Source organism: Oncorhynchus tshawytscha, linkage group LG05, assembly GCF_018296145.1.
Source record: "Oncorhynchus tshawytscha isolate Ot180627B linkage group LG05, Otsh_v2.0, whole genome shotgun sequence".
Classification (NCBI taxonomy): domain Eukaryota; kingdom Metazoa; phylum Chordata; class Actinopteri; order Salmoniformes; family Salmonidae; genus Oncorhynchus; species Oncorhynchus tshawytscha.
In genome coordinates, this window is record NC_056433.1 from 30,438,287 (window position 1) to 30,456,750 (window position 18,464).

Here is an 18,464-nt window from a genome sequence, read left to right on the forward strand (position 1 = left end):
TTAAGCGCTGTCCTCTGGGAATACAACGTGGTAATGTTTTTTACCCAATTCAATTCAATTGAATGTAATTATGACATGGTCTCTTTCAAGCACAGGAGTTGAGTTCAGGTCAACTTTAATCATTGCAACTGGAAGACAATACACCACATAAACATTATTGAAGGTTTCAGAAAAATTGAAAAGAAAAAAACAACATTTCTACTTTTTTTTTGCCACGGTATTGGACAACGTGATATTTACATGAATGAAATCGCTGAAATCGTTTGAAATCGTTCTTTGGCAATGTGATTGCACAACAAGGAAATAATCAAACATTCATTGGAAAACCAACCAAGCTGGGTGCACTCTGCATTACATCGATTCTTCTCATAGAGCAACATAGTTGTTTGCGTTTGACATCTCTATTCTATGGCTTTCCGACCCTTCTCAAATAGTCATTAACGTGGCAGTATTGTAACGTCTTGTCAGAGTAAACAAACACAACAAAAAAAACGTTAATAGAAAACAAAATGGCGGACTGGCTGGCAGGCTTGCCTTGGGCAACTCCCAAATGGCAGCCTATTCTCTTTGTAATGCACTACCTTTGAAAGAAAAGTGCACTATATAGGGAATGAGTTGCCATTTGGGATGAACACTTTGAGCACGGTTTAGTTTGGCAGGTTTTAGTTCAAATAAAATACACACATTTGTTTCTCATTGGAGGGCTTTTCAGGCAGTGATAGAGTTTCTTATTTTTCTTCCCTTTGCATTAAATGACTCAGTCCTATTTCCCGGGATCGTTCCATTTGTCAAGCAGACCCTTATATGGTCATAACTTCACCTTCCTTCCCTGCATGTCACTGGAAGTGTCCGAAATGGCATCCTATTCCCTATATAGTGCACAACTTTTGAACAGAGCCCTATTAGCTCTGGTCAAAAGTAGTGCCATTTGGGACAGTCACCATGTGAGTCACTGGAGGAGATGGTGGTTACTTAAGCAACACATTCTCCTTGACTTGCCACGGCAGACTCTACTATTAGTCACCAGTTCACTGACTTCCTACTGCAAATAACACAGAGGGCTTGACCTGTAACACAATAACACTTCTCTAGTGTCAAGAGAGGAAGTGGAGATGGCAGTGAGGTATACGGGGAGTGAGTCTATTTCATGTCAACATTGATAGAAGAAACACATTGAATTCAATAGAATAGTCAGTGTTCCGTATCAAAGTTGATAGAATACTATGACAATGGAACTCTGCTGTCATTTGCTTGTCTAACTCCCAGTCTAGCTGTCAGTCACTCTCAGTCTTTCCCATAAACCCGAACCAGAGTCTGGCTCTCTCTGACTCTGCCTCTCCCTACTGTCTGCACACAACCTCTTTCTAACCCCTAATTACCTCTGCTGTTTGTACAGAAACGTGTTCATCATGTACAGTAACTCCACTCTATGTACATACATCCTCAGTCAGTTTATGGTAACTTTCAACAAAAGGTTTGGCTGTGCTAGTTGGAGCCAGTTAAAACGGTGGAACATTCTGACAAATTCTAAATTCCATGTCAAACAGGTCCATAATGCTCCTTCCATTTACAGGGAAGTGTCTGCCAGGGAGGAGAAAACTAGGACCCAATGGTAACACATTTACAGAACAAAATGAGAGAAAACACTTTCAGAAATAAAGAAATATGTGCTGTTCAATATGAAAACATGTCAGCTAAAGACATCGGAATACAATTAAGTCTGGAGGGCAGGCACAATGTTAAAGGGTGTATGGTTGTTGGACACACACACACTCACACACACTATTGATATATTCTGAACAACACTAGAACACTGACACATTTATTGTTTAAGAGGCAGAAGAAGACTGAAGGCCATAGTAGAGGCTTTTCAGTTGATCCATCTAGCCGTAGAGCTAACAGACTGGGTTCAAATACCACTTGAAAGCTTTCAAATCATTTTACAGTTTGCTTTAGCCTGGCTGGGGTGCCAGGTGGGCGGGGTTTGCACTTTTGGGACTTTACTATTGGTTGCATTGCAACAGGCAAGCTCAATTAAGCACATATTCAATTATTTGAAATAATTTCAAATCGTTTTTGAACCCAGGTCTGTTGTACTTAAAGCCCAGAGTAGCCGGGCCTCATAATTGCAGAGTGATTTCCCCATAAAATGTCTCCCTGAAGAAGATATGTCATTAAAAGCCCGCTCATCTGAAGAAATACAATATCAATACATTTTTTTTTTTTAAATCGAAATAAAATTAAATAAAATTGAGTGTATAAGAATTGGTGGCAAAACCTTTGTTTTCTCTTCTAGGATCTAAGTTTATATGAAAATAAGTCATGCTTCATGCTAAATACATTGTTTATCTTACATGATCTTTGAATAAAAAAAGATTTACTTTTGCATCTTATTTACAAGCACCCATGCAATATAACTGAGAAAGTCCTGCAGGTCAAATTGCTTCAATTAAGAAAGGAAAAATAAAATATTTTCTAACCTTTTTACAGAGTTGTCCAGACTGGACAAATTGCTTATACTTTTATGAGGGTAGAGGAAGAAGGGGAAACAATACGAACAGAATTGCAAGAAACAACAACGAATCCACAGTTTATGTATATAGTTTTCTGAGTCTGTAAAAATGATAGGCAGGTGTCGTAGCATGGGTTATATTTAAACCGGTGTTCACGTTTGTCGAAGAGGAATACTGGAAGAGTTTCAGGGACGTCTAGGCTACTGTATGTCTGAGATTGCACCCTATTCCCAATATAGTGCTCTCCTTTTGTCCAGAGCCCATCAACCCATAACACACTACTTTTGGCCAGATCCATGAGGTTCTGGTCAAAAATAGTGCACTAAAAAGGGAATAGGAGGACATTTCAAACGCAGCTGAGAAACAAGAACAAGATAGATGAGATGCAGTATATTGCCTCTGACCCAGCACTAAGTCATCACCATGGCACCAAAAACTGAACAGTAGATTAACAGTATAGTTCTAACTATGCTTAAATACTAAGGAGTGATCTTAAAGGAATCATGCCCATTCTCAATGATGCTTTTACTATTGGTGATAGAAATCACCGTAATGAATAGAAATAAGAGCATGATTCTTTAAGAATGGATTTTACAATTATTGAGACATTTATGGTGTTCTCCTATCTCTTCTCTACAGGTCTTCTGATCTCTGTCTTTTGCTATGCCTTTTATGTTTGTCTTTGTAAGCTGTCAGATTGGCTACATTGAAGCAACCCGGTCGCTCGTCTTTGGCACAGTCTTACATGTTGTGCTCATGGGCGTAGGATGACGTGTGTGAGCAGCAAGTTTGAACAGTTTTCAATCTGTTAGTATCATTGGCTCAACTTCCTGGCTTACATTACTGGAAGATTGCTACAAATTCACAGATACACTTCTGACAAGTTACAGATGACACAAAACGCTCAGCTATTCTCCTCAATGGTTCTATTTTTTTTAGCATGTATTTCCCTAATTAGTGACAAAAAAATGTGTTTTTCTATGGCTTGCATCCCCTTTACACAACATAAAAACATCAACAGAGACACGTGAGAATCAATTACCCATCAGAGTTAGTGTTGAAACATACAGGAAACGTATAGTAAAAACAGATTTTTGATATTGCCATAAATAAGTAGGATTCTCCTAATGCCCCTGGAGGAGAGATAGAGGTTAAAGGTTAAAGAGAGAGAGAGAGATGGAGTAGTGTCTATTGAGACTAATGCTTAATAACGTTATCTCTTGGCCTGTTGGTGGTTGGTTGGTCGGTGTGTAGACCTGGTGTGTAGTCCTACTGTAGGTCTCTCTGCGCTCAGGCCTGGCCATATACCCTTTTCACACTACTGCCAAACCGAGCTGTACTGGGCTGGCCTGGTTACGCATCCACCATAATTGCTGCTGGAACCATGCTGGAAAGCAAAATCTGAAAAGAATATATCCGAGCCAGCACAGTATAGGCTACAGTTAGGGTCGGCCCTATAGTGGGAATCAGGCATTAGAGACAAAATACACCGTGAGAACCAACTGTTAAAAGCAGCGGGTGACCAGCCTATCGCCTCTGACCAGAATATCTGCTGTCGTTTTCTGTTCATTCCCGACAATTCTACATGTTGAATCTCCACCGTTCGTCCACACCCAGCAAGTGTTGGTTAACACACCCTGCAACACTCTGCGGACACCCGCTGCTTTTCAACGTTGGTCTTTGCAGTGTGTTTTAGCTATTAGTTTCTAGGTCTTGGTGGTTGGTGTGTAGACCAGATGTGTAGGCCTTAGTTAGTTCCTTAGGGCCTCTTTCTGCTCTTTCTCCTTCTGAGCAGCCTTGGCGGCGCGGTTAGTGATGTTGTTGAGACACGCCCTGACGCCCGCCAAGTGAAGCAACGACCCCGCCGCCTCCTTCATCTCCTCGTCATCGCTCTCCGACGGTGGCTTCTCCACCGCTGCTGCTGCTGAACGGCGCTTTTTCAGCGGCAGCGTGTCGCCCAGGGCCCGTAGACGGTTTTTCGTCCAGGGCAGGCCCCGTCGCCGGGCATGCTGGGAGAGGAAGGAGACAGAGGCAGAGTCCAGCGGGACTTCTTGAGGTTCCGATTTGACCTCTCGGTGGACGCCGACCTCCACCGCGATGATGTCATCGTCATCGTCTAACGTGGAGGGCCCCTGGGAAGAGCAGGGCATGCTGGGGGATTTGGCGGTGCTGTAGTTGTGGTCCTCCTGGAGGTCGTCGCTGGGAGGGGGGGAGGGAGAGTCACAGGGGTGGCCGATGTTGCCTTGGGTCAGGTAATCCCCCAGAGCTGACCTGGAGAGACACAGAGGAGATCAGAAGGCTACAGTTAGTCTTAATGTGAACAGACTACATTTAGTTCGCGTCCCAAATGGCACCCTGTTCCCTATACAGTGCACTACTTTTGACCAGAGCCCATACAGTTCACAAAAGGGACAGGCTACAGTCACTGTTGACATATATCACACTTGTCTACTGTTTCTACAGACTGTAGTACATGTCTAGCCCTGTGCGCCAGGCTTTTGGCTGCACCATAGTATCATCAGACACGCGGCTACTGCATTTGTAAACTCATACCTTTGATAAGTAGTCACATTTGGGTTGACATTTTTCAAACACATATTTGTATAGTTACTGTGTCGTCACAATAGTACATTTGATATACCATAAAAGCGGATCAGAGCACCACGCCATCCTATAAATCCAAAATAGTCCTGCTGTCCGCCCACGCCACACCCTCCCTTGGATCAAACGTTGTTTTCTTTTAGCAGGACAGTCTGTTGGCATATTACTCTCTCATGGGAAGGACTTTTATATGATCAAATATTCAGTGCATACCTTATGTGAGCTGCTGCCTTGCCTGTGGGGATGTTTAATTCATGACATGGCATGTGTGTGGTGTGTGTGTGTGTGTGTGTGTGTGTGTGTGTGTGTGTGTGTGTGTGTGTGTGTGTGTGTGTGTGTGGTGTGGTGTGTGGTGTGTGTGTGTGTGTGTGTGTGTGTGTGTGTGTGTGTGTGTGTGTGTCCCTTCATACTCCCATGCTACCATGATGGATGAGCAGGTCCAGGCCTGTTCCTAAATCTTCTCTGAATCACAAGGCTCTTCACAGGAATAAACCATTGTGAAGGCTGTATAAACACACCTGATTGGGCCATGACTCCCAAATGGCACCCTTTTCCCTACATAGTGCCCTACTTTTGACCAGGGCCCATAGGGTAGTCGTGCACTATGTAGAGAATAGGGTGCCATTTAGGATGCAAGCCTGCGTCTGAACTCAATAGGAGCATGAGGCACTGTACTACACCTTTGTGTGACGTGTCCAGTTTTGAGTACAATGAACAAATTGACGTACGATTATGTAAATGGTGGAAAAATATAGTTTGGTGTCGAGGTGTGTGTATTATCCAGGTCAAATTCATCGTCATAACCAGCCGAGTGATCATTGACAGTTTCACTGACCTTATCGCAGTGGTCCTGCTTCCCACGGAGCATATGGGTAGGGGTCGGATGACAGGAAACAGACCCTGGCTCCTGATGCGGGCCCCATTTTGGATCACGCCTTGAGGAACTACAGAGAGAGGAACAGACATAAGGACTTACATAGAGATACATACTAACAAATTCACACCACAAAACAGCATAAAACACACACAGAAATGCACACAAATACATATACATATATAGGGTACACATATACACACAGAACACAACATAAAGCAGTCTAATTGTTAAGATCTCAAGGAGACGTCAGGGAAATACAATAATAAATCATGTCTGCATCATAAGGCATTGTAGTGACCTTAAAGGAGACGTTTTCTTTTTTTACAACCAATCACTACTTTTGATGGAAATTGCTCCAGACACCTTTATTGTGATTTCTCTTGTTCTTGAGAACCTTACCCCAAATAGCAAATCCCTTCCTCATCCTCATTGTGTAGTATGGGGGCCCTGCAAAAACATGAGCAAAGGCTCCAAAAACACACAAATATGTCCTTTTGGAAACGGCAAAGCTCCCAGTATAGTGATGCGTGTCTTTTTAAATGTTGTACACGTGAAATTGTGTCATTCGGAACATTATCCGCAATGTTATATACCATTTTGCGCAACTCGAGCCATTTCCCCTACCCAGCTGTTCCGTTATATGTGTAGCCTGCTGCTACAGGTAACTACCAAAACACCAACATAGAGTCTTAATAGGGTGTTGGGCCGCCACGACCCGGAACAGCTTCAATGCACCTCGGCATAGATTCTACAAGTGTCTGGAACTTCCTGTTTGGAAGCAGCCATGCTTTCAATACACTTTGTATCCCTCATTTACTCAAGTGTTTCTTTTGTTATGGCATTTACCTGTAGAATGGACGACGAGGTATCGCTCGAGTCGCATCAAAATGAAATATGAAATTCGGGATGACACAATTCGGGATGACACAATCACTAACAGACCTGCACCACTATACTGAGAGCTGTGTTGTTTCTAAAAGGATGTATTTGGGGGGTTTTTGGAGCCTTTGTTCATGATTTTTCAGGAAGTTTGCCGTTTGGGGTAAGTTTCTCAAAAATGTGAAATCACAAAAAAAAAGGTGTCTACAACATGCCATTTACATCAAAAATAGAGATTTGGTTGTCAAAAAGAAAACGTATTTAATCCAACACCTAGACCTTGTCAAGGGGGTGGGGGATGGGGGATATTGTGTGTGTGTGTTTCTGGGAAGCATGGCTAGTACACTGTGTTCTGTTCTGCCTAACTTACACAGCACTGGCTTTCTTTAGTGAGAGGATCGATGGAGGGAGAGAGGAAGAGATAGAGAGAGCGAAAGGGAGAGAGAGGGGAGTGGGAGAGAGGAAAAGAGAAAGAGAGAGAGAAAACAGAGAGAGAGAGAGAGACAGCGATAGGTGTTTAAATAAAGAGGGGTAGAGAGAAAGACACAGAGGTAACGGTAGAGGGAAAGAGGAAGTGTGTGAGCCAGGGCTCCAGTCATTTGAGGCTGGCTGCTCAGCTCGGCTCACGGACAGACGCCCCAGTTCAGCTCAGTGAAATAGCTGTCATCCACGTCTCTCTCTGGATCTCTGGGGTCAGTGTGCTTTTCAGAAATGATGACCACCATTTGCTTTTGTCTGCGACTTCTTCTTTTTTCTTTCTTTTTAAAGCATGTGAACTCACACATTTGGCCCTATCATCACAGTAGCTGTCGTCTGCCATTTTATGAATAAGTAGGCCTATGTGCAATATACATGCATTATGTACCGTAAAAGAGTGTCTCTGTTGTACTGTACCTATAGGGTTTTGTCTGTTAGCCCCTGACTGTTAGCCCGCATCCATTATCCATGTTAATCCTATTGACTCTGGTTGTGGGGCCGACCCTGATATCTTTAGGGCTGCTCCTGTTATCCTTATAAGTAAGTCCCTGCCTGTCTGCAAACTATCTCCATTGTAATCTTGATCACTCGCTGTGTGTGTGTGTGTGTGTGTGTGTATGTGTGTGTGTGAAAGTGTGCACACGACTATCTTTGTGTGTGTCAATGTGTGTGCTACTGCTTGGTCTTTCTGGGTCAACATCCCCCTCTGCTTTCTCCCTCCCCCTTTTGGGTCTCTCTCTCGCTCCGGCGGCAGGGAGGGCTTTCCGTTGCCGTGGAGACGGCTCCCATTCCACATGCCACAGAGCAGTAGATCATGCTTCAGCGGAGGAGGCAGGAAATACCTCTCTGTGTTCAACAGCCTCAGAGGCAGAGTACACAGCTAAGAGATGACCCTGTTTACCCCATAGACACACTGCACACTCTACCCTGGCCTGGCCCTGCTCTGCCTAATCTAACCCTGGCCTGGCCCTGCTCTGCCTAATTTAACCCTGGCCTGGCCCTGCTATGCCTAATCTAACCCTGGCCTGGCCCTGCTATGCCTAATCTAACCCTGGCCCTAGCTCAGCTCTGCCTAATCTAACCCTGGCCTGGCCCTAGCCCAGCTCTGCCTGATCTAACCCTGGCCTGGCCCTAGCCCAGCTCTGCCTAATCTAACCCTGGCTAGGCCCTAGCCCAGCTCTGCCTAATCTAACCCTGGCCTGGCCCTGGCCCAGCTCTGCCTAATCTAACCCTGGCCCTGCCTGGATACACAGGCAACTCTCTGTTCGATTTGTCCACTGACTCTCTCTCTGTTTCCCTGTCTATCTTTCCTATCCATTTATACAAAATGTTTCCCTCTTTCTGTAGGTCTTTTCATTTGCTTGCTTACTTTCTGTCCCCCTTTTCTCTCTTTCTCTCTCTCTCTCTCTCTCTCTCTCTCTCTCTCTCTCTCTCTCTCTCTCTCTCTCTCTCTCTCTCTCTCTCTCTCTCTCTCTCTCTCTCTCTCTCTCTCTCTCTCTCTCTCTCTCTCTCTCTCTCTCTCTCTCTCTCTCTCTCTCTCTCTCTCTCTCTCTCTCTCCTTCCCCCCCCCGCTTAGTCTCCCATGCAGCCATGCTATGTATAGCGGTGACTCATGTCTTCCAACTTCGGAGGCATGCCGTCTCTGCAGGTATAAAGCCTGAGACATATGCTGCTGAGAAGCTGGGAGAAAACACTGCTCACATTGTCTATACACCCTGGCGGTACAGAGAGAGAGAGAGAATATATACCGTGAGCTCTTAAAGTATCGGGACAGTGACCATTATGTTGTTGTTAAAGTGCAGAATGTCAGCTTTAATTTGAGGGTATCATCCATATTGGGTGAACCGTTTAAATATTGCAGCACTTTTAATACATACTGTAGTCCCCCCATTTTAGGGGACCAAACGTATTGGTACAAATTCACTTAGATGTGTATTAAAGTAGTCAAAAGTTTAGTATTTGGCCACATATTCCTAGCACGCTATGACTACATCAAGCTTGTAACCGGAGGGTTCAGACGCAGTGTCCAGAGCTCAGGGTTAAAGGTCATTCCCAGCAGACCTTGAGAAAGCAACTGTTTCAGGGCTAGCATGGCGAAACCAGGGCTAGCATGGCGAAACCAGGGCTAGCATGGCGAAACCAGGGCTAGCATGGGGTAACCAGGGCTCGCATGGGGAAACCAGCGCTAGCATGGGGTAACCAGGGCTCGCATGGGGAAACCAGGGCTAGCATGGGGAAACCAGGGCTAGCATGGGGAAACCAGGGCTAGCATTGTGGAAACCAGGGCTAGCATCGTGGAAACCAGGGCTAGCATCGTGGAAACCAGGGCTAGCATCGTGGAAACCAGGGCTAGCATCGTGGAAACCAGGGCTAGCATCGTGTAAACCAGGGCTAGCATCGTGGAAACCAGGGCTAGCATCACATGGAAACCAGGGCTAGCATGTGGAAGATACAGTATCAGCATGTAGACAGTTTCCACTGGGTTTCAACTCAGCACAGCTTAGAATAGCCCAAGGCTGTGGGCTGTGGGACTAGGATAGTGAGCTAGTAGAGTAATGTACGTTCCTACACTTTCCATGCCGATAAATCTTCTTGAAATGAATTGAATTAATAGTGGCTATCTGTCCACTCTCTATCCACCTACTGTATACTACCGCTCTCTTTCTTTCTCCACCCCACCTCCCTCTTTCTCCATTCATCTCTCTTTCTCTCCCTCCCTGTTTCTCCATCCCTCTCTCTCATTCCCTTCACTCTCTCCCCCTCTCTCTCCCTCCCTCCCTTCCTCTCTCTCTCCATTCCTATCTCCCTCACTATCTCTCCCCCCTCTTTCCCTCTATTCCTCCCTCCCTCTCCCTCCATTCCTCTCTCCCTCCCACCTCTCACTCATCCCTCCTCCTCCCTCTTTCCCTCCCTCTCCCCATCTCTCCCTCCTTCCCTCCCTCTATCCCTCTCTCTTCCTCTATTCCTCTCTCCTACCTCCCACCTCTCCCCCTCCCTCTTACTCTCTCTGTCCACTATCTACCCACCTATCCCACCTTTTTGACAATGGAGTAATGATCAATGTTCTCCCTCTCCCCTTTTCTCTCCCTCTCCCCTCTCTACCCCTCCCTCTCTCCTTCCCTCCCTCCCACCGGACCCATCAGTCACAGGCAGGTCTGTAGGGAGACTGGGCCCTTCAGATGCTTTCCACGCCGGCTCCTTGACCATTACTCCATTATCAGAGCCAAGGAGTGGCGATGGAGAGGATGGAGGACACGGCCCAGACGCCTAATGTATCCATTTCCCCCATTTAGAGCACCGCTGGCCCACCACACTCCCAGAGTGCACTCTGATTGGGATTGAATGTCCATTTAAACTGCCAGCCAGCCCACCAGGGAGAAAAGAGAGGGGGAGAGGGAGAGCGAGGGAGACAGGGAGGGAGGATGTCAGAGGAGAGAGGGAGAGAAAGTGAGGGGAGAGAGCGAAAGTGATGAGAGAGGAAAAGTGACGAGAGAGAGAGGGAGGGTGGATGAGAGAGGGTTATGGAAAGCTAAAGTGGAGGTGAAAAAAAATCACATGATGCCTTCCCGAGCTTCAGATCAGAGCAGAGTTTTTTTTAAACTTTCAAACACGCCCTGTCAAACAGAAGCATCCTCTGAAATGTTGCCAAGTGTCAGGATGCAGCACTTGGTATTCTCAAGGTGCCTTCTAAAAAATAATTCAGAACTCAGGAGTTGGCATCCGAGCAGAGAGAGAGAGGGAGAAAGAGAGAGAGAGAGAGAGAGAGAGATTAAGACAGACACACAAACAAGACACAGCGATGCAGAAAGGTAGCCTACCTTGTAAGATAACTCCTCCGTTCTTTCTTAAGAAGGGACTCCCTGGCCATAGTGGAGGACTGAAGAGAGAGAGAGGAGAGAGAGGGAGAGGTGGGGAAGGGAGAGAGAGAGAATGACAAAGAACGAGTGAGAGAGATTATAAAATCTATGTACACAAACAACAAGTGTGCAGTTAAAATTGGCAAAAAAACACACATTTCTTTCCACAGGGCCGTGGGGTGAGACAGGGACGCAGCTTAAGCCCCACCCTCTTCAACGTATATATATCTATATATATAAATAAACAAATTGGTGAGGGCACTAGAACAGTCTGCAGCACCCGGCCTCACCAAACTAGAATCTGAAGTCAAATGTCTACTGATGATCTGGTGCTTCTGTCCCCAACCAAGGAGGGCCTACAGCAGCACCTAGATTTTCTGCACAGATTCTGTCAGACCTGGGTCCTGACAGTAAATCTGAGCAAGACAAAAATAATGGTGTTCCAAAATAGGTCCAGGTGCCAGGACCACAAATACAAATTCCATCTAGACACTGGTTCCCCTAGAGCACACAAAAAGCTATACATACCTTGGCCTAAACATCAGCACCACAGATAACTTCAGCAAAGCTGTGAATGAGCTGAGGGACAAGGCAAGAAGGGCCTTCTATACCATCAAAAGGAACATCAAATTCGACATATCAGTTAAAGATACTTGAATCAGTTATAGAGCCCATTGCCCTTTATGGTTGTGAGATCTGGGGTCTGCTCACCAACCAAGAATTCACAAAATGGGACAAACACCAAATTGAGACTCAGCATGCAGAATTCTGCAAAAATATCCTCTGTGTATAATGTAAAACACCAAATAATGCATGCAGAATAGAATTAGACTAATTATCAAAATTCAGAAAAGAGCCGTTAAATTCTACAACCATGCGATTCCCAAAACTTCCATAACAAAGCCATCACCTACAGAGAGATGCCTGGAGAAGAGTCCCCTAAGCAAGCTGGTCCTGGGGCTCATTTCACAAACACAAACAGACCCCACAGAGCCCCAGGACAGAAACACAATTAGACTCAACCTAATCATGAGAAAACAAAAAGATAATTACTTGACATATTGGAAAAAAAAACACAAAAAAACAGAGCAAACTAGAATGCTATTTGGCCCTAAACAGAGAATACACAGTGGCTGAATACCTGACCACTGTGATTGACCCAAACTTAAGGAAAGCTTTGACTATGTACAGACTCAGTGAGCATAGCCTTGCTATTGAGAAAGGCCGCCGTAGGCAGACATGGCTCTCAAGAGAAGACAGGCTATATGCACACTGCCCACAGAATGAGGTGGAAACTGAGCTGCACTTCCTATCCTCCTGCCAAGTGCATGACCATATTAGAGACACATATTTCTCTCAGATTACACAGATACACAAAGAATTCGAAAACATGCCCAATTTTGATAAACACCCATATCGATTGGGTGAAATACCACAATGTCCCATCACAGCAGCAAGATTTGTGACCTGTTGCAACAAGAAAAGGGCAACCTGTGAAGAACAAACACCATTGTAAATACAACCTATATTTATGTTTATTTATTTTCCCTTTTGTACTTTAACTACTTGCACATAATATGACATTTGTCATGTCCTTATTCTTTTGGAACTGTTGTGAGTGTAATGTTGACTGCACATTTGTATTCTTCATTTCACTTTTTTGTTTATTATCTAGTTCACTTGCTTTGGTAATGTCAACATATGTTTCCCATGCCAATAAAGTCATTACATTGAAATGGAATTGAGAGAGAGACAGACAGAAAGAGTGAGTGAGTGAGTGAGTGAGTGAGTCAGACAGACAGACAGACAGAGTGAGAGAGAAAGATGGTCAATCATTTGATCATGTAAGTTTCTGCTCCAGGCCGCGCCAGACTGACAGAAAAGGTGCGTCCCATGTGGCGCCCTATAACCAGGGCCCTGGTCAAAAGTAGTGCCCTAGAGAGGGGATAGGGCTCCATTTTAGACGCAGACAAACTGAAAGGAAAGCAGGAATTTGAGCTCATAAGCCTGTGATCCTGATGACAGTGATTATATCCAAGCATTGCCATTATTCTATCCCCTGTGATTACCACAGAGAATTACTGCTCCACTGATGTGGTCCACAGGGGTGATTCCTCATGACTTCCCCCCCAACACACACACACACACACACACACAAACACAGTCGCACAAAGCACACTCACGACAAACAGCCGCACATAACACTTACAAAGACGCACACAGGCGAGGATACACGCTCGCACACACACACAAGCACACTCTCCTGCCGATCATTACTCTGCTAACGGAGTATTTAGTAGCTAATGGTCATGTTCATCTTCACACACACACACACACACACACACACACACACACACACACACACACACACACACACACACACACACAGAGAAGGTGAGGTAAGTCTCTCAAGTCTGTAGCGGAGCTGTAAGGTTTGCAGACAGTGTTCAGTGGTCTTCGGATCCAGATTAGTGAGCAGGTCCGGTGAGCTCTCACAGACTTGACTTTGTGAATCACGGAAGGTTTCAGCTGGGACTGTCCAAGACTTACTGGTGCTGTGGGCAGCTACTTTACAGGCTTAGTACAGACTGACTGAACAAACCCTTTTAGGACCATTAGGAGACACAGTGAGACTGAACAAACTCCTCCAGGACTACAGAGAGACAAAGTAGATTAGAGACGGAACAAACTCAACTCCTTCAGGAGCAAAGAGACACTATTTTCTATTAGCCCCAGAGAGACACTATACTCCACTTTACTGAGCTGTTCTCATTACACCACTCACTGAGAGAGTAAAGTCACGGTGTAATATTAGCTCTTCTATTGTTCCTGAGCCCATCTGAAAGACAGGAAGAAAGAGCGGATTTGGAGGTCTAGAACCTCTCCTCCTGTTCTCTCTCTCTCTCTCTCTCTTCTCTGATGTTTTAACCAGAGATGGACAAAAGCAGGTAACAAAAACAACACAAACAGAAAAATACAGCCCTGAGCCACCTGCTGTTGCCATGGAGAGTTAAGTGTTGCCACGGCGATAACATATTTTTTTTGCGCTAACTGCCTGTCTCTTTTGTTCTTTCTCCCCAATTCTCTCTCTCTCTCTCTCTGTCTCCCCCTCTATTTCTTCTCTCTCTCTGTCTCCCCCTCTATTTCCTCTTTCTCTCTATCTGTCTCCCCCTCTATTTCCTCTCTCTCTCTCTCTCTCCCTCTATTTCCTCGCTCTCTCTATCTGTGTCCCCCTCTATTTCTTCTCTCTGTCTCCCCATCTATTTCCTCTCTCTGTCTCCCCCTCTATTTCCTCTCTCTCTATCTGTCTCCTCCTCTATTTCCTCTCTCTCTCTGTCTCCCCCTCTATTTCCTCTCTCTCTGTCTCCCCCTCTATTTCCTCTCTCTCTATCTGTCTCCCCCTCTATTTCCTCTCTCTCTATCTGTCTCCTCCTCTATTTCCTCTCTCTCCATCTGTCTCCCCTCTATTTCCCCTCTCTGTCTCCTCCTCTATCTGTCTCCCACTCTATTTCCTCTCTCTATCTGTCTCCTCCTCTATTTCATCTCTCTCTATATGTCTCCCCCTCTATTTCCTCTCTGTCTCCCCCTCTATTTCCCCTCTCTCTATCTGTCTCCTCCTCTATTTCCTCTCTCTCTCTATCTTTCTCCCCCTCTATTTCCACTCTCTCTATATCTGTCTCCCCCTCTATTTCTTCTCTCTCCCCCTCTATTTCCTCTCTCTCTCTATCTGTCTCCCCCTCTATTTCCTCTCTCTCTCTATCTGTCTCCCCCTCTATTTCCTCTCTCTCTATCTGTCTCCCCCTCTATTTCCTCTCTCTCTATCTGTCTCCTCCTCTATTTCCTCTCTCTCCATCTGTCTCCCCTCTATTTCCCCTCTCTGTCTCCTCCTCTATCTGTCTCCCACTCTATTTCCTCTCTCTATCTGTCTCCTCCTCTATTTCATCTCTCTCTATGTCTCCCCCTCTATTTCCTCTCTGTCTCCCCCTCTATTTCCCCTCTCTCTATCTGTCTCCTCCTCTATTTCCTCTCTCTCTCTATCTTTCTCCCCCTCTATTTCCACTCTCTCTATATCTGTCTCCCCCTCTATTTCTTCTCTCTCCCCCTCTATTTCCTCTCTCTCTCTATCTGTCTCCCCCTCTATTTCCTCTCTCTCTATCTGTCTCCCCCTCTATTTCCTCTCTCTCTCTGTCTCCCCCTCTATTTCCTCTCTCTCTATCTGTCTCCCCCTCTATTTCATCTCTCTCTCTGTCTCCCCCTCTATTTCCTCTCTCTCTCTCTCTCTCTCTGTCCCCCTCTATTTTCTTCTGTCTCTCCTCTCCCTCTCTTCTCCACGCTCCCTCTTTCTTCCTCTTCTCCTCTCTCCCTCTTCTCCTCTCTCCCTCTTTCTCCCTCTCTTCTCCTCTCTCCCTCTTTCTCCCTCTCTTCTCCTCTCTCCCTCTTCTCCTCTCTCCCTCTTTCTCCCTCTCTTCTCCTCTATCCCTTTCTCTCTCCCTCTTTCTCCCTCTCTTCTCCTCTCTCCCTCTTTTTCCCTCTCTGCCCCTCTATCCCTTTCTCTCTCCCTCTCTTCTCCTCTATCCCTCTCTCTCCCTCTTTCTCCCTCTCTTCTCCTCTATCCCTCTCTCTTTCTAATTCTTTTCTTCTCCCGCCAGGCAACAAATAGATTTGTGGTGTGGCTGCACCTGTCTCAGCGCATGTGTTGCCATGGAGGCGTTCCCGTCGCCTAGGCAACCATGCATTAATCGTCTCGCGAGGGGCTAACTCGTGGCAGACGGTCGTTCAGCCCTCCTCCCGCTCTCTCCCTCTCTAGTCCCTCGAGACTCCCTCTCCTCCCTGCTCGCTTCCCTCCTCCCCCATCCAGATGCCGATAGGGTGTGAAGGAATGCGCCAGGGAGCTGACCTGATACCCAGCATGCTCTACTCTGTCTCTCTTCCTCCTCCTTCCCATCCTCCCTCTCATGGAACCCCTAAATGTTCTGCATGCCATGCACAATCATTCAGGAGCAGAGTAAGTCATTGGTGGAAGGTGGAACTGAGAAATGTGAGCTCTCTGAGGCACAACAATGGAGGTAGACAAAGAAAACACATGTGAATCTGTCTCCCTCCCCCTCCCTCCCTCCCCCTCCTCCTCCCTCCCTCCCTCCCTCCCTCCCCCTCCCCCCCTCCCCCCTCCCTCCCTCCCTCCCTCCCCTCCCTCCCTCCCTCCCCCCTCCCTCCCTCCCTCCCTCCCTCCCTCCCTCCCTCCCTCCCTCCCTCCCTCCCTCTCACCCCCCTCCCTCTCCTCCCTCCCTCCCCCTCCCTCCCTCCCTCCCTCCCTCCCTCCCTCCCTCCCTCCCTCCCTCCCTCCCTCCCTCCCACCCATTGTATACACCACTGAGATAATCCTGGCCCCACAAAGCCCTCTGCACGCTCTCTGTACCATAATCACTGACCTGACTTTGATACCATCACAATGCCCCTCACTGAAGGACACAGACAAACATGCCTCCTCTCCAATAGCCCTGTCCGTTTCCACACATGGGTTCTTCTGTGTGCATGTGGGCTACTGAGTCAGAGGGCCACTAGGGACCCCGGGCGTGAAGTCTCTGTCAATAGAAAACGTATTCGCCTTATTCCTCTTTCTCATGCCGTATAATGTCATGGAGAAACTGACATCTTTTCCCTTTTCTACCAGCATCTGGAAACTGGCCTCCAATTTGTTCCACCTCCCCATCCCTCATTGTTAAAAATGACACTTTTACGTTTTACACTGAGCCAATTATTCGGTCTTACACAGTCCAGTGGTTCTGCGAGCCAACCTGCCCACTGACTGGCTGACCGATGGAGGGCCGGAGAGAAGAAAGAGAGAAAAAACTGAAAAAGCTTTATAGTGGTTTTCTCTGACATAGCTACCCACTGGGGTGACCAGAGAGGAGAGAAAACGAGAGGAATGAGAGGTGGGAGAATGGAGAGAAGAGAGGAGGAAAGGAAGGTAAGGGAGAGGGACAGAGTTGTAAAAGGGGGGAACAAAGAATTATAGAAGCAGATAAGAAGAGGGGGATGTGAGGAGGTAGGAAGGGAAGGGAAGGAACGGGGGAAACTGGGGGGTGTCAATGACAAATTGGGGTGGCAAGGGGTCAAAAAGAGAGGGAGAGAATAAGGGACACAAGGGAAGTGTGTGTGTGTGTGTGTGTGTGTGTGTGTGTGTGTGTGTGTGTGTGTGTGTGTGTGTGTGTGTGTGTGTGTGTGTGTGATCGAGAGGTGTGTAGCTACCTGTGATATGCCTTAGGGAAAGAGGGAAGAAGTGGGTGAACGATATGAAGAAGGTGTAAAAGACAGAATGAAGAGAGTGTGTGAAGAGAGTGTGAGGGGTATGTAAGCTACCTGTGATATGCCTGAGGAGAGGTGGGGGAGAGGTGGAGGGGGTAACCAGTCCTGGGGAGTAGGGGTGGTACGGGGTCTTCTTCAAGGCCTGGATCAGGTTGTTTCGGTACTCTGGATCTATGGACCACAACGAGCCTTTACCTATACTCTGAGAGAGGGAAGGAGAGAGTGAGGGAGAGAGAGAGAGTGAGGGAGAGAGAGAGAGAGGCAGAGAGAAAAGAGGATGGTTAGTATTACATAACTAACAACATGGAAACAGAAGCATTGACCATTTGAACCATGGCTACATGACAGTTGTTGCTCTCAGTATCCACTGTCCCTGGAAAACCAGCCTACATCATAGACACACCAGACCACAAACAAACACAGAGACACAGAGCAGAACAAACAGGTCCAAAGCACAAGCTCAGTCAACATCCAGCACCACAACCCTCTCCATATGTCCTGTCTTTCTGTTGTTGTCAGCGACTTAATGCCCCTAGTTCTATTCACAAAGTCTCTCTGTCACTCTCTCTCTCTTCTTACTTTCTCCCCCTCTCTCTCTCCACCCCTCCCTCTCTCACTCTCCCTCCCTCCCCCTGATGTTATCTCTCTCTCCCTCTCCCTCCCTCTGCCTCTCTCTCTCTCCCTCTGTCTCTCTCTCCCTCCCTCTGCCTCTCTCCCTCTGCCTCCCTCCCTCTCTCTCTCTCCCTCCCTCTGCCTCTCTCTCTCTCCCTCCCTCTGCCTCTCTCTCCCTCCCTCTGTCTCTCTCTCCCTCCCTCTGCCTCTCTCCCTCCTCTGCCTCCCTCCCTCTCTCTCTCTCCCTCCCTCTGCCTCTCTCTCTCTCTCCCTCTGCCTCTCTCTCTCTCTCCTCTCCTCTCTCCCCTCTCTCTCTCTCTCCCCTGCCTCTCTCTCCCTCCC

At 46.8% G+C, this 18,464-nt stretch overlaps 1 protein-coding gene across 1 annotated transcript in view; it reads right to left on the bottom strand.

Annotated features, from left to right (window-relative positions):
* Nucleotides 1–98: 98 nt before the first annotated feature.
* LOC112250463 (forkhead box protein N3) overlaps nucleotides 99–18,464 on the bottom strand; it is a 49,373-nt gene continuing 31,007 nt past the window's right edge. Inside the window, 5 exon segments of the mRNA XM_042321796.1 lie at nucleotides 99–4,784; nucleotides 5,950–6,058; nucleotides 11,166–11,224; nucleotides 17,565–17,583; nucleotides 17,586–17,712. Of these exon segments, the coding sequence (XP_042177730.1) occupies nucleotides 4,265–4,784; nucleotides 5,950–6,058; nucleotides 11,166–11,224; nucleotides 17,565–17,583; nucleotides 17,586–17,712 (834 nt within the window). The 3' untranslated portion in view covers nucleotides 99–4,264.